The sequence below is a fragment of the Hyla sarda genome, chromosome 1, assembly GCF_029499605.1.
Source record: "Hyla sarda isolate aHylSar1 chromosome 1, aHylSar1.hap1, whole genome shotgun sequence".
Lineage (NCBI taxonomy): Eukaryota > Metazoa > Chordata > Amphibia > Anura > Hylidae > Hyla > Hyla sarda.
The window spans coordinates 72,568,438-72,595,807 of NC_079189.1; the positions used below are offsets into that span (position 1 = coordinate 72,568,438).

At 44.3% G+C, this 27,370-nt stretch overlaps 1 protein-coding gene across 6 annotated transcripts in view; it reads right to left on the reverse strand.

The window, feature by feature from the left end:
- The window catches only part of SEPSECS (Sep (O-phosphoserine) tRNA:Sec (selenocysteine) tRNA synthase), a 61,615-nt gene that overhangs the window by 15,444 nt on the left and 18,801 nt on the right, over window positions 1–27,370 (reverse strand). For all 6 annotated transcript variants that reach the window (XM_056555898.1, XM_056555862.1, XM_056555905.1 and 3 more), the window contains exons 5-8: window positions 26,476–26,629; window positions 26,261–26,363; window positions 25,585–25,806; window positions 12,133–12,226 (exon numbers count right to left, since the gene is read on the reverse strand). In XM_056555898.1, coding sequence (XP_056411873.1) covers window positions 12,133–12,226; window positions 25,585–25,806; window positions 26,261–26,363; window positions 26,476–26,629 — 573 coding nt within the window. The remainder of the gene's footprint in view (window positions 1–12,132; window positions 12,227–25,584; window positions 25,807–26,260; window positions 26,364–26,475; window positions 26,630–27,370) is intronic.

Genomic DNA, 27,370 nt, shown 5'->3' on the forward strand with positions numbered 1-27,370 from the left:
CTGTGACATACTGAAACAGAACATGATCCCCTTCCCTTAGAGACCGGGCCGCAGTGCAGAACTGCAATATAATATTCTAAACACTCCTCCAAGACGAGTACTGCCTTGCTAAAGAAACTGAGGGTAAAGGTGATGGACTGGCCAAGCATGTCTCCAGACCTAAACCCTATTGAGCATCTGTGGGCCATCCTCAAATGGAAGGTGGGAGGAGTGCATGGTCTCATCCACCGACTGATGTTTTCATGGAGGAGTGGAAGAAGACTCCAGTGGCAACTCCATGCCAAGAGACTTAAATGGGCACGATGAGATACAAAAACGTTTTATATGTTGTACACCTTGGCAAAACATTAACCTTTTTAACATATTTCATAAGAAAATTTCCTTTTATAGAACTCATGGCTTATGAAATCAAGTCCAGTAAGTGTGGGCTAGCCCTCTTCTGTGCTTTCTATCAGACAGGAGAGAGCACAGAGGAGTGCCATCAGACAGGAGAGAGCACAGGGGAGTGCCATCAGACAGGAGAGAGCACAGGGGAGTGCCATCAGACAGGAGAGAGCACAGAGGAGTGCCATCAGACAGGAGAGAGCACAGAGGAGTGCCATCAGACAGGAGAGAGCACAGAGGAGTGCCATCAGACAGGAGAGAGCACAGAGGAGTGCCATCAGACAGGAGAGAGCACAGAGGAGTGCCATCAGACAGGAGAGAGCACAGAGGAATACTATCAGACAGGAGAGAGCACAGAGGAGTGCTAGCCCACCCTCTCTTACTGGACTTTATCCATGCTTGTGCTTCAGCTTGGACAAAACCATGATTTCTATAAAAAGGAAATACAATTTTCTTATGAAGTATATTAGAAAGGTTAATGTTTTGCCAAAATGTACAACATATAAAAAGTTTTTGAATCTGACAGTGACCATTTAAAAGGAAATATGTCATCAGTATCACCTGCACTAACCTAACGGACAGGTAGTGCAGGTGACACTAATGACAACTGTACTTACCTCGTTCCGTGCTGTGGTTTTGCTGGCAATCCTCTTGGGTATCTTCAGCTCCGGGCCGACTTGTAGCATGGGCGGAGCTTAGTGTCATCACTGTTGCTGTTTGCTAGCAGCGGGACCAAGCAGAGAACAGCAGCGGTGATGTCACCAAGTTCTGCCCATGCTTCAAGTCAGGCCTGGAGCTGAAGATAGCGAATATGATTGCCAGAGAACCACAGCACAGAATGGGACAAGGTAAGTACCATTGCCATCAGTGTCACCTGCACTACCTGTCTGTACTGACAGGTTAGTGCAGGTGAAACTGATGACAGATTTCCTTTACGGATAATAATGGTGGCCACACAAAATATTGACACTTTGAGCACAATTTGTATATTTCCACTTAGGGTTGTACTCACTTTTGTTGCCAAGGTGTAGACATTAATGGCTGTGTGTTGAGTCATTTTGAGGGGACACAAGATTATTCTTATACACCCTATTTATGCATTAGACTCACATCAGGTAAATTGCACACCATTTTAACACTTTTTATATAACTGCCTAAATATGTGGTAAGGAGATAAGGTACATCAATGATATCAGAGTACAGGCGTCTTAGACAGATTGAGGTATAATCAAGACATCTTAAAATAAAATGTGTGTTGCAAACGGCAGAATCCCAGCAGACTCTGACAACCATTTCCTTGCAGCAGAAGACTTTATAGCATTAATAGGCTTAATGTCACATAGCACAAAGTGAGTACCCGAGACCATTTGTGCTCGGCATTCACACAGCGCCATAAAGAATTGGATCCATTGATTGTACGAAACCATTACGTCCGTCCGGTCTAAGTGCTTACTGCAAGTATTCCTTTGTGCCGATAATACAAAATCACTGTAGACAAAGTCCGAGGACACTGTAATGTATCCGAGATGATACTTATTTCATATGGTTTTATCTGAATATAAAGCTTTATAAAATGAAGAATTAGATTTTTAAGAGCACCGGACACCAAGATACAATTCCTATACGGCAAAGTATTTTTAATGACAGCAAAAGAAGGGTGAACATCCAGCTACCAGGGAAAAGAATAAAATCTTCAAACTTTAATAATCCAGATTAAAAACAAAACAAAAGCAACATGTCACAGTAAAAGTGGTAAACGCCGATGCATTTCAGGCTCAAAAGTAGCTTTTAATCATGGCCAGAACACTGTTCACACTGAACTCAAATAGCAATCCCTCCGAACACCTCCAGTAGACACGGAGTCCCCATGGAGCAGTAACGGGGATCTAACATAGGACACTGTTCACACTGGACACACAAACTGGACATAAAAACTGATACAAGAGAAAACACAGTGTGAACAGAAACATAGCAGAAAGTATATACAAATCCTAAAACAGACTAAACAAACACAGCATAACCCCTTAAGGACTCAGCCCATTTTGGCCTTAAGGACTCAGACAATTTAATTTTTACGTTTTCATTTTTTCCTCCTCGCCTTCTAAAAATCATAACTCTTTTATATTTTCATCCACAGACTAGTATGAGGGCTTGTTTTTTGCGCGACCAGTTGTCCTTTGTAATGACATCACTCATTATATCATAAAATGTATGGCGCAACCAAAAAACACTTTTTGTGGGGAAATTAAAACGAAAAACGCAATTTTGCTAATTTTGGAAGGTTTCGTTTTCACGCCGTACAATTTATGGTAAAAATAACGTGTGTTCTTTATTCTGAGGGTCAATACGATTAAAATGATACCCATTATTATATACTTTTATATTATTGTTGCGCTTAAAAAAAATCACAAACTTTTTAACCAAATTAGTACGTTTATAATCCCTTTATTTTGATGACCTATAACTTTTTTATTTTTCCGTATAAGCGGCGGTATGGGGGCTCATTTTTTGCGCCATGATCTGTACTTTTTTTTGATACCACATTTGTATATAAAAAACTTTTAATACATTTTTTATAATTTTTTTTTTAATAAAATGTATTAAAAAAGTAGGAATTTTGGACTTTTTTAATTTTTTTTCGTTCACGCCGTTCACCGTACGGGATCATTAACATTTTATTTTAATAGTTCGGACATTTACGCACGCGGCGATACCAAATATGTCTATAAAAAAATGTTTTTTTACGCTTTTTGGGGGTAAAATAGGAAAAAACGGACGTTTTACTTTTTTATTGGGGGAGGGGATTTTTCACTTTTTTTTTACTTTTACTTTTACATTTTTTTACATTTTTTTTTACACTTGAATAGTCCCCATAGGGGACTATTCATAGCAATACCATGATTGCTAATACTGATCTGTTCTATGTATAGGACATAGAACAGATCAGTATTATCGGTCATCTCCTGCTCTGGTCTGCTCGATCACAGACCAGAGCAGGAGACGCCGGGAGCCGCACGGAGGAAGGAGAGGGGACCTCCGTGCGGCGTTATGAATGATCGGATCCCCGCAGCAGCGCTGCGGGCGATCCGATCGTTCATTTTAATCGCGAACTCCCGCAGATGCCGGGATCTGTATTGATCCCGGCACCTGAGGGGTTAATGGCGGACGCCCGCGAGATCGCGGGCGTCGGCCATTGCCGGCGGGTCCCTGGCTGCGATCAGCAGCCGGGATCAGCCGCGCATGACACGGGCATCGCTCCGATGCCCGCGGTTATGCTTAGGACGTAAATGTACGTCCTGGTGCGTTAAGTACCACCTCACCAGGACGTACATTTACGTCCTGCGTCCTTAAGGGGTTAAAATCAACTAAGAGCATGCCACATAAAATTGGCTAAAACCCTAAAATACAAAGTGCATGCTAAGACAGAGATAGTAGATTAAAAGCTCAGAGAGTGTTACACCAATTGCTCCATGCAGCATGTCCAGCATTTTAGAAAGTCAGGATATAATGAAGTATCACCAGCCCAGAGGCTAGACTGGGCTGACTTTAAATAGACACACCCAAGGAGCTATTGGCTAACAAGCTAGAGACCTTTAACTATTCCGTAATCAGGGAACATAAAACTGCTCACACACAAGCATATCCAATAGCTGTGTGTGAACACAGACCAAGACAGACATGACAAGGAGTTGCTATTTAGATGCCTTATGTGCCATTCATGGCTCTAAAGTGTCATGGGAAATATGCAAATTGTTAATATCCAGTTCACAGGGCAAAGCAGTTCACTGACCACTGCATGGATGCTGTATTCTTGGTTCCAGGAACATAGAGACCAGCAAGTGAAATAGGCAATGGATCCAGTGGATGCAGTTATGAGCTTTAGTAAAATAAAAGCTGAGCTGTGATTGGCTGCTATGGGCAATATAAAAGAGTTTTTGTGTTTACCGCTTTTTGTTTTTACCAGTGGAAAATCTGGCACCATGTTCACACACACTAAACCCAATATACTGGGTTATAGTGCGAGTTAACAGATATAGAAAGAGGGGTCACTTAAAGGGGTACTCCCACCCTAGACATCTTATCCCCTATCCAAAGGATAGGGGATAAGATGTCTGATCACGGGGGTGCCGCCACTGGGGACCCCCGCATTATTGCATGCGGCACCCACCTGTTTTTTCACCGGAACGGCTGGAGGGTCTGAGTCGCGACTACGGGACTCCGCCCCCGTGTGACGTCACGCCCCCTCCCATTGACTTGCATTGGGGGGACGGGTGTGACGTCCCACAGGGGCGGAGTCCTGACGTCACAGACTTCCGTTCCCGTAGTCCGACTCAGACCCTCCAGCGGTTCCGGTGAAAAAACAGGTGGGTGCAGCATGCAATAATGCGGGGGTCCCCAGCGATCAGACACCTTATCCCCTATCCTTTGGATAGGGGATAAGATGTCTAGGGTGGGAGTACCCCTTTAAATCTATTCAGTATTTCCTGAGTTATGACACTGTAATCTTCCTGCTGCACTGTGCAGCTCTGCTCGATCAGCTCCCCTGCCTCCTCCACAATCTCTGTCTGGCTCACCTCCCTAATTAATTTGCTAATTAATGCCGCAGGTGAGCGATCTACTCTCTGTGCACTCACCCACAGCATTCATTACCATATTATTTGATAGGGGCGGCCCGGGTGGAGAATATGGAGGAGGCAGGGGAGCTGGGTGAGTCCGTTTCCTACCTCCATTGCGCAGAGTTGCGCAGAGCTGCGCAGTGAACATTACAGTATCATAACTCAGGAAATACTCAACGAATTTAAGGAAGAGTCCCCCTCTTTGTAAAAGTGTTCACCCTCACTATAAACCAGTATATTGGGTTTAGTGCAGGTGAACAGGGTGTCAGATTCTCTTTAAGGACACAGCAGAAGTCATAAAGTTTCTTTTTTGGACTACCAACTAAACTTTGTAATGATGCCTTTCATTTTACCATAAAATATACTGTGAAACAAAATATATTTTTGGCGTGAGATAGGGTGGGACGATTTTTGTTTAGAAGGGATTTTTTTTTATCACTTATTTTTTTCTGATATACAGGGGTGTGGAAATTTAATAAAAAAACTACTTGTCCACGGGACTAAAATAGAGCAAAATCTACTTGTCCCTCATAACGATCCACTTGTCCTGGGCAATTTTCGCTTTTACACTCACTTTTTTTCCTCCTCGCCCTATAATAGTCATAACTAACTACTATAATGATACCTTTTAAATTTTTCCATAACATATGCTCCAAAATAAAAACAAAAAGATATTGCTGCAGTGAAATGAAAATAGTAAAAGATCATTTAGCAAATTTGGTGGTTTTCTTTTCTACGTCATTTACCTTGTGGTTGAGCTAACATGTTATTTTGGTACTTTAGGCCGCCTGATTACAGCAATACCAGATTTGTATAGTTTCTGTCATGTTTTACTAATTAAAAAAAGAAACTCTGAACTTTTTCGAAATTTTTTTAATTACCATTTTCTGACCCCTGAAGCTTATTTCTTTTTTTTTTTCGCATACGAGGCTGTATGAGGGCAAAATTTTTGCGCCATAATCTGTTTTTTGTATTGGTACCATTTTGGTATTGTTCTGACTTTTTAATTGCTTTTAACTTTTTTTTCTGGGATATTATAAAAATAGCAATTCTTGGGTTTGGTATTTTTTTTTATACCAAACCAAATGTTTTTATATAGGAAAAGGGGGCGATTTGAACTTTTAATATGGAAGGGGTTAATGTGTATCTTTTAAGCTTTTATTAAAATTATCCTCCCCACTAGCCCACCAGGGAGCATTCACATGTCCCTTTAGATGCCAGCTTTGACATCGGCAATATAAAGGGTTAATAGCCAGCCGTGGCGATCGCCGCATGCTGGCTATTAGCGGGGCCCCCAGCTACTGAAAACAGCCAGGGGCTGCAGAGTACGGAGCAGGCAGGAGTCAGGAGCCCGCTCCATACTCCCCTGTGAGCGCCACCATGCTTGTCGGGGGCTTTGAGGCCCGACCCAGGGCTAAGGACCTGAAAAATTCACCTGACCGGCACCCGGAACTGCATGTAACGAGCATCGGGTGATAGGAATTCCACATCCCTGGATATATGATGTGACCAAAAATCAGCAATCTTGACATTTGGAATTCCTTGTGGCTCTTAAGTGCTGTGATCGCTATCAATCAAGGCACTTAAAAGGTTAATGATGGACATCAAAAGGATTGCCAATGTCAGTCATTAACTGTGAGTGCACGGCTGCTATTAGCTCCTAAGTTCGCTTCATAGACAGAATGACGCTTAAATGTATGAGGGTAAATGTATGCCAGGTTATCAGGACATACATTTATGTCCAATGTCTTTAAGGGGTTAAAAATACTGCAGCTTTTTATATCCTGTTTACTGGCTTTTTTTGCTTTTTATTTTACAATATAAAAAATACTCATGTGCACAGTAATAAGAGAATTTGTATAAAGTGAGGGAAAACCATCTTCAATATATTAAATATGAAACCAACAAATACAAATAATGAAATATTAACCCCTTAAAAGGGTTCTCCGGTGCTTAGACATCTTATCCCCTATCCAAAGGATAGGGGATAAGATGCCTGATCGCGGGAGTCCCGCCGCTGGGGACCCCCGGGATCTTGCACGCGGCACCCCGTTTGTAATCAGTCACCGGAGCGTATTCGCTCCGGGCCTGATTACCGATGACCACAAGGCCCGGCGGCATGTGATGTCACGCCTCCGCCCCCGTGTGATGTATTGGGGGGCGGAGCGTGACGTCACACGGGGGCGGAGGCGTGACGTCTCACACGCCGCCGGCCTTGTGGTCGTCGGTAATCAGACCCGGAGTGAACACGCTCCGAGGACTGATTATAAACGGGGTGCCGCGTGCAAGATCTCGGGGGTCCCCAGTGGCGGGACTCCCGCCATCAGGCATCTTGTCTCCTATCCTTTGGATAGGGGATAAGATGTCTAAGCACCGGAGAACCCCTTTAAGGACCAAGGTCATTTTGGCCTTAAGGGACCAGAGCATTTTTTGCACATCTGACCACTGTCACTTTAAGCACTAATAACTCTGGGATGCTTTTACTTATTAATTTGATTCCAAGATAGTTTTTGTGACATATTCTACTTTATCATTGTGGTAAATTTTCATCGATACTTGCATCATTTCTTGGTGAAAAATTTGAACATTTTGCATTTTTTCTAACTTTGAAGGTCTCTGCTTGTGAGGAAAATTATAGATTGATTCACATATACAATATGTCTTCTTTATGTTGGCATCATAAAGTTGACATGTTTTTACTTTTGGAAGACATCACAGGGCTTCAAAGTTCAGCAGCAATTTTCCAATTTTTCACAAAAGTTTCAAAATTGGAATCTTCAGGGACCAGTTCAGATTTGAAGTGGATTTGAGGGGCCTTCATATTAGAAATACCCCACAAATGACCCCATTATACATAGTGCACCCCTCAAAGTATGAAAAATGATATTCAGAATGTTTGTTAACCCTTTAGGTGTTTCACAGGAATAGCAGCAAAGTGAAGGCGAAAACTGAAAAATTTAAATTTTCTAGACTAACATGTTTTTGAATTTTTACAAGAGGTAAAAGGAGAAAATGCCCCCAAAAATGTGTAACCCAATTTCTCTCAAGGAAATACCTCATATGTGGATGTAAAGTGCTCTGTGGGTGCACTAGAGGGCTCAGAAGGGAAGGAGCAACAATGGGATTTTGGAGAGTGAATTTTGCTGTCACATTTAGGAAGCCCCTACGGTTCCATAATAGCAAAAAATCCCCCACATGGCATACTATTTTGGAAACCACACCCCTCAAGGAACGTAACAAGGGAAACAGTGAGCCTCAACACACCACAGATGTTTGACGACTTTTCATTAAATTCTTACGTTTAAATGAAATTTTTTTTTTCTTCACTAAAACGCAGTTTTTTCCCCAAATTTACCATTTTTACAAGAGGTAATGAGAAAATGCCCCCCAAAATTTGTAACCCAATGGGGGTAAGGAAATACCCCATGTGTGGATGTAAAGTGCTCTGCAGGCGAACTAGAATGCTCAGAAGAGAAGGAGCAATTGTTTGGAATGGCAGTCTGGGGCCATGTGCGTTTACAAATCCCCCTGTGGTTACAGAACAGTGGACCCCCCCCCCACGTGACCCCCATTTTGAAAACTACACCCCTCACGGAATGTAATAAGGGGTGCAGTGAGCACTTACACTCCACTGGTGTTTGACAGACTTTTGGAACAGTGTGCTGTGCAAATGAAAAATAAAAATTTTCATTTTCACGGACTAATGTTCCAAAAATCTGTCAGACACCTGTGGGGTGTAAGTGCTCACTGCACCCCTTATTACATTCCGTGAGGGGTGTAGTTCTAAAATGGCTCACATGTGGGGGGGGGGGTATTTCCACCCTGTAGTGTACCAGCAGAGCACTTAACATCCACATATGTGGTATTTTATGGGGTTACAAATATGGGGTTACAAATTTTGGGGGGATTTTTCCCTATTACTCCTTGTGAAAATGAAAAATTTGGGATAACAACAACATTTTAGTGAAAAAATTTTTCTAACATTTGTGGGTAGTTAAGGCTCAATATACCCCTTGTTACATTCCGTGAGGGGTGAAGTTTCCAAAATGGAGTCACATGTGGGTGTTTTCTTTTTTTTTTGTGTGTGTTTATGTAAGAACTGCTGTGATGATCAGCCACCCCTGTGCAAATCACCTCAAATGTACATGGTGCACTTTGCTCCTGAGCCATGTTGTGCGCCCCCAGAGCATTTTACGTCTAAATATGGGGCATTTCCTTACTCAGGAGAAATGGTGTTACAAATGTTGGGGGTCTTTTTTCCCTATTACCTCTTGTGAAAATAAAAAGTATGGGGCAACACCAGCAAGTTAGTGTAAAAAAGAAAACATTTGTACAATAACATGCTGGTGTAGACCCCAACGTTACCTTTTCATAAGAGATAAAAGGAGAAAAAGCCCCCCAAAATGTGTTAGGCGATTTCTCCCGAGTACAGAAATACCCCATATGTGGCACTAAACTGTTGCCTTGAAATACGACAGGGCTCCGAATTGAGAGAGCGCCATGCACATTTGAGGCCTAAATTAGGGATTTGCATAGGGGTGGACATAGGGGTATTCTATGCCAGTGATTCTCAAACAGGGTGCCTCCAGCTGTTGCTAAACTCCCAGCATGTATGGACAGTCAATGGCTGTCCGGCAATACTGGGAGTTGTTGTTTTGCAACAGCTGTAGGCTCCATTTTGGAAACAGTGCCGTACCTGATGTCTTTCATTTTTATTGGGGGGGGGGGGGTATATGTATATGTAGCTTGGGGGGGGGGGGAACGCTCCAGCTGTTGCAAAACTACAACTCCCAGCATGCATTGAGAGAAGCGCATGCTGAGACTTAGTTATGCAACAGCTGGAGGCATACTACTACAACTTCCAGCATGCCCTTTGGCTGTCCGTGCATGCTGGGGGTTATAGTTATGCAACAACTAGAGGAGAACAGTTTGTAGACCACTGTGTAGTGGTGTCCAAACTGTAAACCTCCAGTTGTTGCAAAACTACAACTCCAAGCATGCTCAGACAACCCATGCATGCTGGGAGTTGTAGTTCGGCAACATCTGAATGGCCAGATGTTACAGAACTACAACTCCCAGCATCCCTGGACTGTCTGGTCATGCTGAGAGTTGTAGTTTAGCAACATTTGGAAGAGCACAGATTGGAGACCACTGCACAGTGGTCTCAACTGTGGCCCTCCAGATGTTACAAAACTACAACTCCCAGCTTGCCCGGACAGCCAAAGGCTATTTGGGCATGTTGAGAGTTGTAGTTTTGAAACTCCTAGAAGCAGCAGAGATTTACAGCGATCTTCACTGCTGCCTCTGATGCCGACACCACTGCTGCGTCCTCCACTTGCCTGACGCCGATTCCCGGTCCCCGCTGCATTCGCCCGTCCTGCGGTATGTCCCCACTGCAGGTCTCATCTTCCCCTGCTCTTCCTGGAATTCTAGGGGCGGGCAGAGCTGGGGAAATTAACTTTAACCCCCCCCCAGTCAGCTGAGACCCTGTGATTGGTCCACAGGGACCAATCACAGTGATCGCTGACAGGACCATCCACAGATGGTCCTGGGGGGGGGGCTTGCAGAAGTTGTCTCCCACTGGTAACAGCGGGACTTCTGCCTGTTAACCCGTGCAGTGCCGCACATCGCCGGGTTAACTGAATGATTTATATAATCATGATGCGCAAACTACCAGCATAATATGACGTTTATATAAGTCATTCTGCGGGAAGGAGTTAATAGCAATAACCAAACTTTGGACAGGATATTAATAAAGCAAATGGCTTTTATTGCCAAAACATACAAAAAACACATTTCGAGGGAAGGCACCCCCTCTTCGTCAGGTTCTAAAGCCATTTGCTTTATTTTCCTGTTCGGAATTCGGTTATTGTTATTATTTCATCGGATGATCGCCCATTTAGCACACTTCTACCTTAAGAACACAAAACATCTCCACATTCCCATTGATTTGGCCCGATTAACACTGCCGAATTACTGAGAAATTCCACTTTGAAATTCCTATTGGAAATTCTGGTGCAGAGGAGCCTCATTGCAGATGAGATGTCAATGGGATTCCGCTGCACAGTGCACACTACAGAATTTCAGCGACAGAACTTTCTACCACTGAAATTGATCGACCTGAAGGATTAAGGACCTTTCACACTACAGGTATCATCCTGTTTTTTTTTCTTTTCTGCCAATATTTTACAAAAACGGATGAAAAATAAACGGATGCAATAACAGGAAATAACAGATAATAACTGATAACCATCATCCTTTATTTTTTATGTTTTTTTTTTTTTTCTTAAAAAAACCTGATGTTGTTCATCCAAAATCAACCGTTATTACCAGTTACATTCGTTTTTTTAACCAGGCTTTTAACCCTGTTTTTGTAAAGCTGTACTTAACGTATATGTTAAAAAAACCTGACAATAACTGATAACGGACAACATCCGGTTCCCATAGACTTCAATGTTAAATTTTAACATCTGGTTTTTCACTATTTTTTTTTTTTTTTTTTTTGCCAGACCAAAATACATACATTGCCATCTATGTGGACCAGCAATGACGTGTAAAAATAAATAAATAGAAAAAAATAAAAAAAAATAAAAAACACACTTACCTAGGTCTGATCCTTCACAGCTACCATTTGGCTACATCTCGTACACCTGATTTCTCAGTTTTTTTTCCTGCTTGCAAGGCAAGTGTTCGGTGAAAGATTTCCCTGCACAGGCAATCACTGGCCGCAGTTGTGTCTAGTTTCAGCCAGTGATTGGAGAGCAGGCAGGTTCTGCGCAGAATGCTTGTCATGCAAGCAAGAAGAGAGAAAATTGGGGGACTGGACGGAGTCAGACAAGAGCTGCAGGGGACCAGAGGGGAATGGGGTAAGGTATGTTTTTTTTCTTTCTATTTTATATATACCCCCCCCTTAGATAACAATATAGATAACTGATAAGAATGTTTTATTTTTTTTAGGACAGGATTTAGCAATATATATTCAGGTCAATTGGCTGATTTACTCAGCAAATGACTGAACAGTGTCGAATGAAACACATGTAACAAAAAAAAAAAAAAACAAAAAAAAAAAAACAATTGGCACTGAAGAATAATATTAAAGATTGCTACTCCCATGAATTTTAATCTTACTTACCTAGTGAAATGGGATTATGTGGGGTATCTAGTAACCTTTCATTATGTTTTGTCGCCAAGGCCTTCAGTTCATTGGCAAGGTATGTGAATAACTCCTGGAAAGAAATGATGTGGCGTTACCTAATGTGTAAGCATCACGTTAATTTACATAAATCAATAGTACATGCGATGTGAAGAAACTCTATAATGTATCTCATTACAGAAATACCGTATATACTCGAGTATAAGCCGACCCGAGTATAAGCCGAGACCCCTAATTTCAACCCAAAATCCCAGGAAAAGTTATTGACTCGAGTATAAGCCTAGGGTGGGAAATACCTCATCCCCCCTGTCATCATCCAGACCCGTCATTAACATCCTCATCATCCCCTTGTCATCATCCCACACATCCCCCCTTCATCATCCCCTTGTCATCATCCCACACATCCCCTTATCATCCCACACATCCCCCCTTCATCATCCCCTTGTCATCATCCCACACATCCCCCCTTCATCATCCCCTTGTCATCATCCCACACATCCCCTTATCATCCCACACATCCCCCCTTCATCATCCCCTTGTCATCATCCCACACATCCCCCCTTCATCATCCCCTTGTCATCATCCCACACATCCCCTTATCCCACACATCCCCCCTTCATCATCCCCTTGTCATCATCCCACACATCCCCTTATCCCACACATCCCCCCTTCATCATCCCCTTGTCATCATCCCACACATCCCCCCTTCATCATCCCCTTGTCATCATCCCACACATCCCCTTATCATCCCACACATCCCCCCTTCATCATCCCCTTGTAATCATCCCACACCCCCCCCCCTTCATCATCCCCACACCCCCCCCCCCTTCATTATCCTCTTCTCATCATTCGCCCTCAGTGGTCTTCAACCTGCGGACCTCCAGAGGTTTCAAAACTACAACTCCCAGCAAGCCCGGGCAGCCATCGGCTGTCCGGGCTTGCTGGGAGTTGTAGTTTTGAAACCTCCGGAGGTCCGCAGGTTGAAGACCACTGCGGCCTTCAACATGCGGACCTCCAGAGGTTTCAAAACTACAACTCCCAGCAAGCCCGGGCAGCCATCGGCTGTCCGGGCTTGCTGGGAGTTGTAGTTTTGAAACCTCCGGAGGTCCGCAGGTTGAAGACCACTGCGGCCTTCAACATGCGGACCTCCAGAGGTTTCAAAACTACAACTCCCAGCAAGCCCGGGCAGCCATCGGCTGTCCGGGCTTGCTGGGAGTTGTAGTTTTGAAACCTCCGGAGGTCCGCAGGTTGAAGACCACTGCGGCCTTCAACATCATCCAGCCCCCTCTCACCCCCTTTAGTTCTGAGTACTCACCTCCGCTCGGCGCTGGTCCGGTCCTGCAGGGCTGTCCGGAGAGGAGGTGGTCCGGTGAGGAGGTGGTCCGGGCTGCTATCTTCACCGGGGGCGCCTCTTCTCCGCGCTTCCGGCCCGGAATAGAGCCGTTGCCTTGACAGCGACGTATCTGCGTCGTTGTCAAGGCAACGTGACTATTCTGAGGCCGGGCTTGCTGGGAGTTGTAGTTTTGAAACCTCCGGAGGTCCGCAGGTTGAAGACCACTGCGGCCTTCAACATCATCCAGCCCCCTCTCACCCCCTTTAGTTCTGAGTACTCACCTCCGCTCGGCGCTGGTCCGGTCCTGCAGGGCTGTCCGGAGAGGAGGTGGTCCGGTGAGGAGGTGGTCCGGGCTGCTATCTTCACCGGGGGCGCCTCTTCTCCGCGCTTCCGGCCCGGAATAGAGCCGTTGCCTTGACAGCGACGTATCTGCGTCGTTGTCAAGGCAACGTGACTATTCTGAGGCCGGGCCGGAAGCGCTTAGAAGAGGCCTCCCCGGTGAAGATAGCAGCCCGGACCACCTCCTCACCGGACCACCTCCTCACCGGACAGCCCTGCAGGACCGGACCAGCGCCGAGCGGAGGTGAGTACTCAGAACTAAAGGGGGTGAGAGGGGGCTGGATGATGTTGAAGGCCGCAGTGGTCTTCAACCTGCGGACCTCCGGAGGTTTCAAAACTACAACTCCCAGCAAGCCCGGACAGCCGATGGCTGCCCGGGCTTGCTGGGAGTTGTAGTTTTGAAACCTCTGGAGGTCCGCATGTTGAAGACCACTGCGGGTGGGGGAGTTCACTCGAGTATAAGCCGAGGGGGGTGTTTTCAGCACGAAAAATCATGCTGAAAAACTCGGCCTATACTCGAGTATATACGGTATATCTCATGCTCTACTTATGCTCTACTCTTTTCTTGTCTCTTGCACTGATCACACACTCACAGTTCGCTGGTAAAATCGATCTTGAGAGAGGCAGAGATGAAGACAGATTATCTGCCTCACTGACAGATTAGGATATTGCCCATAGAAGTCTATGATGGGGAGGGGGGTTGCTGTAAGAGGAATAGCTAAGACACTGCTACTTCTACTGTTCTACTGAATTATCCCAGTGCTAAACTCGCTAAGTACTGCTGTATAATGTCCTCCATGCTGCTGCTGCCGCCCCAAACTTAGTTCAAGAAAACTGACAAGTAGAATTAGGAGAACACTGCTGGTTAATGCAAGACACCAAGGAATGTCACCTGAAACATAGTGCAATGTAAATAAAGGGATATGGAGGCTGTGGATATGGAGGATGTTTAGGTTGTACTAAGAGCGAACAATTGTTGCCCATTTCAGCATTGTAACTTTGTCTTTCAATAAAATAGTCTTTGACTGGATTGGAAGTGTGCTGCAGCATTTCCTTCTTTTTGAAGTTTATAAATGGGCACTGCTGTTTGGACCAAGAAGGATACTCATCCTGCCAAAATACACAATATATTGACATTTGGACACAGAAAAAAATATATAAAAATAAATAAATAATAATTAATTGGGAGACCCAGCTATAGTCAAAGAAAAATCCCACGTAGCTTACTGGCTAGGTTGTATTTATAAGGCCCATATTGATGTAACTAAAGGGAACTCATTGAAAGGTTGAATATACAGTCCAACCTTCAGTCTGTATGTTATACAGCAGAAGGAGCTTAGTTAGCAGATTCATATATAGTTATGTGGGAAAAGATTAAGTAGGACTAGTAATTTAATCATTAAATTCTCTGCTTATTCTGGGCTTAGGAGTCCAGTGTGTGGTCCTAATCAGTGACTGGCAGCCTCTCCTGAACAAATATGCATTACCACCTAATAGGACTGCCCACTGGACTCCTAAGATCAGAATAAGCAGCGATGTAAATGGATAAGTTACTAGTGCATCTTAATCTTTTCCCCACTAAACTATATATTCAACTGCTCAGCTCCTCGGGATCAACAACATGCTGCCTGCACATTGGACTGCATTTTCAATGCGATTTCCCTCTACTGATCCATTTATCTAGGACTAATGGAGATAGCAGGGAGCTGTACTTTTTTATCACCATCAGTCCCATAATGTCAAACCAGGAACACAACTGTTATCAAGGAACTACAAGAGGTGGTGCCTTTTGCATTCAGACACTTAGAACCTATTTCATGGATAGGTAAAAAGTGCTGCCAAATGTGCACCAGCACCGGATACTGTATGTGTGAATACATCCTAAAAGAAAAAAATATACAAATGTATACAAACTGTGTCCTCTTATAGGATACTAATATTCTCATGAGGTACCGATTGCCTTCTTCAAGAAGATCTTATATTTTGAAGAATTTAAAGAGATTACTGTTCTTAGTAAAAAGCTTAAACCAAACAAATTATATTAGAAACAAAATGAGTTCTAAATAAATAAGTGTCTAACACTGATACATACAGTGAATAAATGTATTCAGAACACAATAATCTTATGGTCTTTAGTGACACCAAGAGGAACAGATTATACTACAGGCTATTCTGTCCAGATACACAATACAGCTCCAGGCATAGCAGTGTTATTGACTATAGAGACTATAAAGTATTCTGCTCAGTAGCACAACATTTACCCATGCTTCTAGACCAGTGTTTCACCATTTATACCAATGGATGACTGGACAGAATTATCCAGTTTAATTTATCAACAATTGATATTAACCATGTATATGGCTGGGTAAAATCTAAATGGACACAGTCCAGCATGTGCTGAGTTACAAATGAAAAAAAAAAAATTTCAATACAAGTTATTTAAGTTGCTTAAGAGTCCGGTGGGCAGTCCTATGCAGAGATTGCCTCCCATCCCTGTATGGGTATACAGGGATGGCTGTTACTTAGAAGAACTGCCCACTGGAATACACAGAAAGAACAAATTATATTAAATCTTTTAGCTTAAATTTATATACCAATCTACTAAACTTTACAACAAGCTGCATTTGCAATATAACTGTTCTTTATAAAGAAAAAAAAACGAAAAAAAAATCCCCCTCCTCCCTTTGAAGACCTTCTTTTGCAGGGTAGGGAGGTCCCCAGCAGTTTCTCCCCACCTCTTTGACTTCTGGTCCAGGCAGCATGCAAGAGATGAAAGGTTCTCTGCCTTAAACATACCATTGTATATGCCAGTGGGGACTTGACAGGCTTCCCTGTGAGCACTTGTGAAATGGTTCAGACTGCTAAAGACACTGCATGGCGCTCCGGCTCTCCTTGTACACGGAGCGGGAGTCGGCACGTGCCCTCCATACATCTCTATAGCAGAGCCAAAAGCACTGTACTCATGTATCTCTGGCTCTCCCATAGAGATGCATTGAGGGGGTGTGTTGACCATGGCTTCATGATGTGGTCAACACACCTTCATTCATGGGGAGAGCAGGGGCACTGGGCAGGAGATTGCGGGGGTCCCAGCGGTTGGACACCCCGCGATCAGACACTTATCACCTATCCTTTGGATAGGGGATACAGTTTCCTAAACTGGACTACTCCTTTGACAGAGTATACTTTTATTCCTACCAATTCAGTGCAATCCTATTAAAGTGAAATATCCATTTAAGAGTATTGCTGCTTGCATAGAACCTGTACCTTTTACACTCTATAGTTATTACAATGTAGCTTAATAGGCGTGAAGTGATTGACACATGGAAGGTCAGCCTGTAGTCTATCAGGGATGTAAATCTCGGGAGGATAAATTAGTAATATGCTATGTTTAATCAGATAGCGAGCGGATAACGCCATCATTGTGGCGTCTCCTTCATCTGACCGCAGATTCGAGCGACGATGGTTGCCCTTGGTCTTACCCATCAATAAAATGCATTAAGTATCAGCGGTTTTATCAAAGGAAGGGAATACCACACAAGTCATCTCCATCAATCACGCTGACTTTTTTATAACTTCTAGCTGTGAATATAAGTTTCCCCCCACCCCCTGCCCCGACCTCCACTTCTAACATACAGAGGCATACATATCCTGTTTGGTCAAACACAAACTGATGGGGATCCTGTTTAATGGAGATTAATAGAGCTTTTTGGCTTAGAGGATTCTTCCTTTCAGGGGTCAACTCAATAACAGGCTATTTTTTCCAGAGCTACTTTAAAGGGGAACTTAATAGCACCCCAAGCAGAGGCGGTGCAAGGTTTCAGAGATGAGACGGTAACAGTATTGATTTTTATGTACTATATTTAACTGCATTTTAGCCCTTCTTTTCTGATGAACAATTGGAAAATCCTGAAAGCTGAAGTGCAAGATATAACCAAATAGCAAGCGCTGGATTTTTTTCCCCCCCTTGTAATTTTGGTGGGGAGAATCCGCAAAATAAATCAATGTCAAACCGCAGAAGGTGCCGCGGTGGTAAAGGCTAAATTAGATTAATCTAAATCTAAAAACAAATTATCCTCTGTGTTTTTAATAGCAATATAGCAATTGATTCTCAATACCATATTATATAGGTTTCAAGGATAAACAACGGGGAAGGTCATTTCTATATTAGTCACTAAGAGGCTGAGTCTTAAAAGGTGCCTTGGTCTACGCATTTCCACCACTCAAAAGAGAAGCTCTGTTGCCACCCATCTGCCTGGTTGTGACAAGCGTCTTGTCATTAATATAGGCGATAACACAATCTGGGGGGAGATTTAGACACCAATTTAATGCTGCGTATGTTCAAGGCAACTGCTTAACATATTGGGCAAATAGTAAAGTAGGTAAACGGAAGGATTACTAAGTAACTAAAAAATTGGAACTTGAGGGTGATGTGTCATGTAACAGACTCAGGCCTGGCCTTCTTCCTGGTGCCCGGGCCCGTAACATCAAACTCCTGCTTAATCGGGACACCTCTGGGGTTGGTGATTAGCTGACCGCAGTGTGACGTATCGGGCCCCAAAAGCCAGAAGAAAACCAGATCCTGAGGACAGGATGGTGATATATTTGGCACCAGGGGAGCGGTGGAACGAAAGTTATTAAATTTTTTCCAGCAACCCAGGCATCATGGATAAAAAATATTTGACTGGAGTTCTCATTTAAAAGGGGTAACAATATTAAAGGGGTTATCCACCATAACATGATTTTAGTACGTACCTGCCAGACAGTAATGAACATGGTTAGGAAGGATCTGCGCTTGTCTTGGGGCTAAATGGCTATGTTGTGAGATTACCATAACACTGTGGCTAGCTTTTTTTTTTTTTGCATTCCATTGTCCATAACTGTTCATGATCACCTAGCTTTTTGAAGACCTATTGTTTTGTCCTGCTATTGCCTTTTCACACTACAATTTATGAAGAGAGTACAGTGTAATACCAGTATGGAGATAGAGTATATATATAATTTTTATTTTATTTTTTTACTTTGCAACTTTTTTTATTGCTTATTTTGGTAATCCGGTTTCTGACAATTAGTGTTATTTAACATCATGATGAAACACACGACTTGGCTAAGGTAGTTTGAGGTAGAGGTAGTTTCCTTTTAAATTCTCCATACCCTTTATATATAGAGCTGACGGGAAGTCTAGAAGACTTTCTGCTAGTCTGAATATACCGTTTAATGACTTGCTCTCATTATATTTCCCCACACTACTGCTATTAAAGAGGTACTCCGCTGCTCAGCATTTGGAACAAACTGTTCTGAACGCTGGAGTCGGGAGCTCGTGATGTCATAGCCCCACCCCTCATGACATCCAGCCCCCTCAATGCAAGTCTATCGGAGGGGGCGTGCTAGCTTGCATTGAGGAGGTGGGGCGTGACCAGTCATGAACGGGCGGGGCTATGATCTCACTAGCTCCCGTCTCCGGCTCCAGCATTTGGAACAGTTTGTTCCAAACGCTGAGCAGCGGAGTACCTCTTTAACCTGTTCAGGACGCAGGACATCCAGGCACACCGCCGAGGGGGGTCCTGAGACACCCCCCTCCCATGTCGGCGATCACAGGAAATCGCCTGTCAATTCAGACATGCAATTTTCTGCTATTCTGGGCTGATCGGGTCTCTGGTGACCCGATCGCCCGGAAAATAGGGATGATCGGAGCGGTCAGTGACAGCCCCGATCATCCTGAGAGATGGGAGAGAGGTTGCAGTAGTGCTACCCCCTCCTATCCCCTGCCATTAGTCAGCAATGAGTACTGACCAATGGCAGTTGAAGATGTCGGGGAGAACGGGGGGGGGAAGAGAAGATGGCGGCCGGTACCTGTGAAGAAGATACGGTGGGGACCGGCGATCATCGGTGGCATCAGAGGAGATCAGCGGCGCAGGTAGGGAGGCAACGGCGTGGAGCATCAAGGAAGGTGGCAGTAAAACGATCTTTACTGCTGCCTTCCCAGTGGTTGCCAAACTGCAACTCCGAGCATGCCCAGACAGCCAAAGCTGTCTGGGCATGCTGGGAGTTGTAGTTTTGCAACATCTGGAGGGTCACAGTTTGGAGACCATTTTTACAGTGGTGCCCAAACGGTAGCCCTCCAGATGTTGCAATCTACAACTCTTAGCATGCCTAGACTGCAAAGGCATGCTGGGAGTTGTAGTTCTGTAACATCTGTCCCTTCAGATTTTGCAATTTTCATGAAAATTTGGAAAATTGCTTCTATACTTTGAAGCCCTCTAATGTTTTCAAAAAGTAAAAAAATATGTCCATTTTATGATGCCAACATAAAGTAGACATATTGTATTTGTGAATCAATATAAAATCTATTTGGAATATCCATTTTCCTTACAAGCCGAGAGTTTAAGTGTTAGAAAAATGCAAAATTTTCCACATTTTCATGAAATTTTGGGATGCAAGGAACGACGAAAATTTACCACTAAAATAAAGTAGAATATGTCACGAAAAAACTATCTCAGAATCAGAATAATCAGTAAAAGTAGGGATGTCCCGATACCATTTTTTTTTTAAGACCGAGTACGAGTACCGATACTTTAATTCTAGTACTCGCCGATAACAATTACAAGTACTTTTATTTTAAAGGGAATCTGACAGCAGGGTGACCCGGTTTCTGGCGCTGTTTACCGTATGATATGTGGGTCCTTGTTGTGCGCAATGGAGGCGGCTGCTGTAGTATGAGCCAAGATTTCTCTCTTCTCCATTGGACAGAACAGGGAATTTGTATTGGCGGTGAGACCGATGACCACATGGTGAGCAGCGGTAGAAACCGGGTGACCTGCACTATCTACCTATAAATTCAAGTCAGTGCAGGTGACTCTGCTATAAGATTGTCTTTAATAGTAGGTAGTATCCCCTTGCAGACATTAGTAGCACCCCCCCTCTATAGATTGCGGGCCCCCCGTTTAGACAGCAGCAGGGCCCCCTTTTAGACAGCAGCAGCAGCGGGGGCCCCCCCTTTAGACAGCAGCAGCAGCAGCAGGGGCCCCCCTTTAGACAGCAACAGCAGGGGCCCCCCTTTAGACAGCAACAGCAGGGGCCCCCCTTTAGACAGCAACAGCAGGGGCCCCCCCTTTAGACAGCAACAGCAGGGGCCCCCCCTTTAGACAGCAACAGCAGGGGCCCCCCCTTTAGACAGCAACAGCAGGGGCCCCCCCTTTAGACAGCAACAGCAGGGGCCCCCCCTTTAGACAGCAACAGCAGGGGCCCCCCCTTTAGACAGCAACAGCAGGGCCCCCCCTTTAGACAGCAAGCCCCCCCCCCCCCTGTAGACATTAGCTGCAGCACACAGCTCACCTGCGGCTGTCCTCCGTCGGGTGCTACTTCTCCACTGCCCCGTTCTTCCGTCCTCGTACGCATCGTGTCATCCTATGGAGGAGCATGTGACAAATGCGTCACTCTGCTTCCTCCGTAGCATTACGCTGGGTGCAGGGGAGGAGGCGGAGTGACGTGTGTGTCACATGCTCCTCCATGGAACACTATGAAGTGGACGGGAGGACCAGAGAACGGGGCAGCGGAGCGGCAGCAAGTATCGGACATGGTATAGGGGACATTAAACAAGTCCCCGATACCATGTAAATGTCTAGTATCGGCCCCGATACCGATACTAGTATCGGGACATCCCTAGGTAAAAGCATTCCAGAGTTATTAATGCATAAAGTGACAGTGGTCAGAATTGCAAAAAATGGCTCCGTCCTTAAGGGGTTAAGGATTGGGATAGGATGTAAAATACTGCCTGTAGTTCTCTTACATTTTTAGAGTCTGCTGCCTCTGTGCTCCCCACTCTATTGGGCTGGCATCTGTGGTTTCTGAGCCATGGGGATACACTTGAACAGAGTTCTCGGATATGTCCACCATACCAGAAATCTCAAAGTTTTGAGGGATAAGTACATCTGTAGATCTAATAGGTATTTGACCTGTCCCATAAGTCGAGAAACTGAGCCTGTAGGACCCATGTGTGGTACTGAGCCCACTGAACTGCAGGGATGGCAGCTGTCAAGATTCCCAAAAGTGACATGGCTCCCCTTAGAGTAGAGTTTTGTGAACAGGTCCTCTACCTGATGTTATTCTTAACACCTTTGATTGGGGAAGGAAGGATACCAGCTCTTCTAAATCAAGATGAATTCCCAGAAACTTTCATTATGGGAATCCCTAAGGATGCTTCCATGTTCATCTCTAGACCCAGTTACAAAGAGATCTTCTCAACTCTCGAGATGTGTTGAAGGAGATGGTCTTCTATCTGGCTACCAGGAAATAATCATCCAAGTATGGGATTATAACCAGTTTCTCCTCCTTAACATCATTACCTCCGCTATAATCTTGGTAAAAGCTTGTAGGGGCCTGGGACAGGCCAAAGGGCAGGGCTTGGATTTGCAGGTGAATTAAAGTATGAATATATAAACCTCCACTCTCAGGAGTTCCTGATGTGGACCATAGATTGGTACATGGTAGTATGCATCGTGCAGATATGGTGTTGCCATAAAACTGTCTTTGGAGAAATTCAGGGAATGGTCTCTAACCTAAATATCTTATAAACCAGATTTTGGTTGAGTTGTTTTAAACTTATTATCGTACGGCAGAAACCATTTGATTTTCTTATCAGAAAGAAAGGAGGAGTAAAAAAAACTCTCCCTCTGTCCTTCTCAGGAACTGGTATCCAAACATTCTTCTGCGGTAACAAAATAATGGCTGACTAAGGCTGACTGTTTTGCCAGATCTGCACAAAGAACTGTTCTGATAATCCTTTCTACTGGATGAGACTAAACCTTGAACCCATGTTTTATTATGTCTTTTAACCATACTCTTGAAGTTCTCTTTTTCCACCCGTGATGATACCCGGTAAGTCACCCTCCCACCGAGGGCATGGCGTCATTTGCTGAGGCTTTTTAGTGGGGTCAGGGGTCCTCTTCTAGATCCTTTCCGACCGCTAACCCTTGTGGAGTCAAAACTAGGAGGCTTTCTCCCTCTCCCATTCAAGGATTGCTTATAAAGGACAGACATGACATGACCAGTTCACATCACCGGGAAGCCCTTTTTGTCAGAGATCCTTTCAAGTACAGCTTCTAGCTTGGATCAAAATACTTCTCCATGGCATGGTATGGCAAATAGTCTAGACTTAGATGTAATATCGCCTTTCCAGTCCTTTAACCTCCCTGGCGGTAGGATTCTGTCTGGAAATTTGTACCAAAAGCGGTACAATTTTTTGCACTGAATTTCACATCTCCCCCCCCCCGCCCATTTCACATCTCCCCCGTCACATTCCCCCTCTCCCATGTCACATTCCCCCCTCTCCCATGTCACATTCCCCCTCTCCCTTGTCATATCCCCCCGTCACATTCTCCCCCCTCCTTGTCACATTCTCCCCCTTGTCACATTCTCCCCCTTCATGTTACATTACCCTCCCCCTGTCACATTCCCCCCCTTTGTCACATTCCCCCCCTTTGTCACATTCTTTCCCCCCCCCCCCCCCGTCACATTCATCTCCCCTTCTCACCTTGTCCTGCAGCAGGATACACTGGGTTTGCCGGCAGATTTCAAACCTAGTGTATTTGCTGCAGAACAAGCCCTTTCCCCTTCAGCCAATCACTGGCTTTACACCACTGCGACCTGTGATTGACTGAAAAGGGAAAGGTCCTGTAAGATGAATAGTGAAGAGAGCAGGAACCAGAGCGCACGGAGGGGAACGACATCTGCAGGGACCGGGACTAGGTGAGCAAAAGGTTTTTTTATTTTACTACTTTTTCCTTTTACACTTAGCTCAGTGTTTTTCTAACAGGGGGCCTCCAGCTGTTGTGAAACTACTACTCCCAGCATGTCCGGACAGCCTTTGGCTGTTCGGGCATGCTGAGAGTTGTAGTTTTGCAACAGCTGGAGGCCCCCTGGTAGGGAAAAACCACGGGAGCCGACCAGAGCAGATAATCACATGTTTTCCCGGGGGCCGCATCGCTATATCGCATTGCTTTTGCGATATATCGTGCAGCCCGGCCGGGAACTCTGCAATTCTACCCCGAGCGTGACTCGGGGTTACCGATCCTGGCAGGGAAAATTAACCCCGAGTCACGCTCGGGATTACCGCTCAGGAGGTTAACCAAAGTGCCCCACTTGTCGAGTTGGACATTGCTATAGCTTTTGCTGTGAGGTGCAGAACATCTGCTAATGTGTCTGACAGAAAGTCCACTGCTGAGGCTAAGGTGGGCATCGAGGCTAGCAGTTCTCCTTGAGTGCCTCCTTTAAAAGTAGTCCAGTTTAGGAAAATGTATACAAAAGATAGGGGATAAGTGTCTGATCGCTGAGGGTCCAACCCCTGAACCCCCCCCCAATGATCGTCTGCTGGCTCTACACATGCACGAAACAGTGGTCGATATGAACCTCCAATGCATTTCTATAGAAGAGACGGAGATAAGTAGAGCACTTCGGCTCTCCCATAGAGATGTAAGGAGGGCACATGCTGACCCCCACTCCGTGCACAAGTAGAGCTGGAGCGCCATGCAGAAGATCACAGGGGGTCCAAGCAGCTGGACACCTCAAGATGAGACGCTTATCCCCCATCCTTTGGATAGGGGATACATTTTCCTAAACTGGACTAGTCCTTTAATATGCTCCTTTTTGCTGTCATAGGGTGAAAAAGAAATTATAGTTTATTTATGCATGCCGTATGCAAATTAGCCCCAAGTAGTTATTGGGACTGGAACAGCCTTGTCTGTAATCACAATCTGCAGGTGTGATTGACAGGCAAAGAGGCTTCTATGTCCTGGCAGAGAATGACGTAGAAGCCTCTTTGCCAGTCAATCACGCCTGTAAAGCACGATTAGTGTCTAGGCGCAGTGACTAGATGCCTAGAAGGCCCAGAGCTGTCTCTAATACCCAGTCAGATGTGGTATCATGTTGTTGGCCCAACAGAATAAAGGAAGTCCTTTCCCTTCGTCTGCACAGTGATTGTCATTCGTCTTATGTCTTAGGGAGTTCTACAGGATTAGTCTTCTGAGATCCCAGTCGTTACTGCTGTCAGTCATATCCATTGTCCAGCATGTGATCATACATGTATGGTGGGTTGCAAGAAAGAGACACGTTAATTGATGTAGATGTGCATGACAATGCAGAATGGATTAAAAGCTAATTTTATTCATTAGGGTATGTTAACACTGAGGAATTGGAGAGGAATTTCCCCGAGTAATCTGCTCGCTTTTTCCTCTCCAAATCATTCAGCAGAATTTCTGCCCCTCAGTTCACACTGAGGAATTTCCTCAAGCAGAATTCTGACGAGGAAGTCTGTTCCGCTTGAAGAAAGAACATGTTCTTTCTTTCAGGTGGAATTAACGTCGTTCTCCCATAGAGATCAATGTTATATATTTTTTTGAGTCAGAAGCATTTCCAAGTGGAATTCGTGAGAAAAAAAAAATAAAAAAAAATTTATGAATAGGAATACTTGATACTCCTCCTCCGCATGAAACCTGCATTTCCGTGTGGAATTCCGCGCCAATTCTGCGCGAAATCGCTGCTAATTCTGAGCGGAAAAAAACAGTGTTTTGGGGCGGAAATCTACAGTGCGATTTTCGCCCCAATTCCTCAGTGTGAACATAACCTTAGTAATTCAGAAGACACATATTCTGCCTCCATCTACATTGCACATGGTGGGTAGACCAGCTTTTATAATGTTAACATATTAGCTGTATAGTTGCACAGTATTTTCCTTCACATAGAAAAAAATCTGCAGAACAGCTTACCTTCCTTTCTGTCAATAGATTCTTATATCCACTTGCCCCAAGTGACAGCAGTGTTATCAGGACATCCAGAGATGGAGAGGCTGACGCTCTCCCAGGATACATTTTGCTAATTTCTTCAAGGAAAGACTCATTAAAGCCTGCTACAACAGCGCCACCAACAGGAACCATGAAGTTCTTGTCTAAACTCTGCACAAAAGCATCAATCCTGCCCTTGCGGGCGCCCTGAAATACGGAGAAGCAACACTTCATATTTGCAGTTTAAGACTAAATAAATAAATAAAAAATTGGTAAACTTGGTAAAAGCTCAAATTATTATTTTTTTATTTTTTATAAGACCATAAAACTGGCGTACATAGTTTACAGAATTCCTCCACTGTATGGACAACAGCTCCGGACACCTGCCAACTATTTTTCGAATAGATTGGATCTTATAAATCTACACTGCCAGATCTATAACTATGAGAGGCCATGTGCAGACTGAGCTGCAGTGCAGAAACGCTTCATGATCTACATATGTAATGAATAAATGTTAATTTTTTGATAGATCTAAAATTGCTCAAAAATTAGCAGATTCTATATATTCAAATTTTATAAGTCAATGCTTCAAAATGTAGTTTACAGAATTCATCACAATTCTGCAGTGTTGCAATAATAAAGTATACATTACATATAGTACCTGCTGGATGAGATGCATACATTTTGAAGACTGGACACCATAAGCATTGTTGACTATGTGAGGGATATCATATTTGGCACAGATCTCTGCCAGTTCCTCCAGTCTAAAGGAGAGAAAAGATAGAATTTATAACACACTCATAAGGTTGTTTTATTGATAAAAAGGTAGAAAATATAAATTGTCTTTTTTTATTTTTTTATTTATTAATTTTTTACCTGTCAGGTACACGAGGGGCAAAACACGATGTAGTTGAATGAATACACAGGATATTCTCAGCTCCCAGCTCAGCGATTCGGGATTCTACAGCATTCAGATCAGTGCGCAATTCATCCCCTTCCAGAACATTCTCAATCACCACTGGCTCAAAACCTTCATTAGAGATGGTGGGAGAGTAGAAAAAGGTTAGTTACACATAGAAACCAGTTGGTCAGAGATATAATAAAATAACTAATCTCTATTACATGTCTATTGAAAGAGGGGGTGCTGTCCTCTTCTCTATAGGTGCTGATATCTAAACAGGTTTATTTTTTAGAGCATAATTTTCGATTTTAACAACTTTTGACTTGTTGCCCAGATATGCCAAAAGTTTAGATAGCATCAGTCCTGAGACCTGCTGCATCGTGAGCTGCAGCCAGGTGAAGTGTGTTGCTCACTCCCCAGCTGCCACCGAAACCCAACGTATTACCCACAGACTGAATCTGATTTGGCAGCTGGCAAGACACTGCTGCACACTTCACCGGCTAATATGTCATGTTCACAGCAGGTCTCAGGACTTCAAGCCGATGTCATTTGAGATACGCAGCAGAAAAAACGTATCCTCTATCTGCAAGATAGGGTATAAGTGTATGACCTCGGAGATAGGGGGGCTGTGAGCAGTGGTGCGGATCAGACCACTGGGACTCCCCATGATTTCATGTACAGGGCCTCGTCTCTATTCCTCTAATGCGCGGGTCGCACCCAGCATGGAAGCTGGTCGAAACATGCCCTTTTCCATAGAGATGAATGGAGGGGGCGAGTTTCGACCAGCTTACATGCTGGGTGTGACACATCATTACAGAAGCAGAGCCAGGGCTGAGCAGGAGATCACAGGGGTCCCAGTGGTTGGACCCG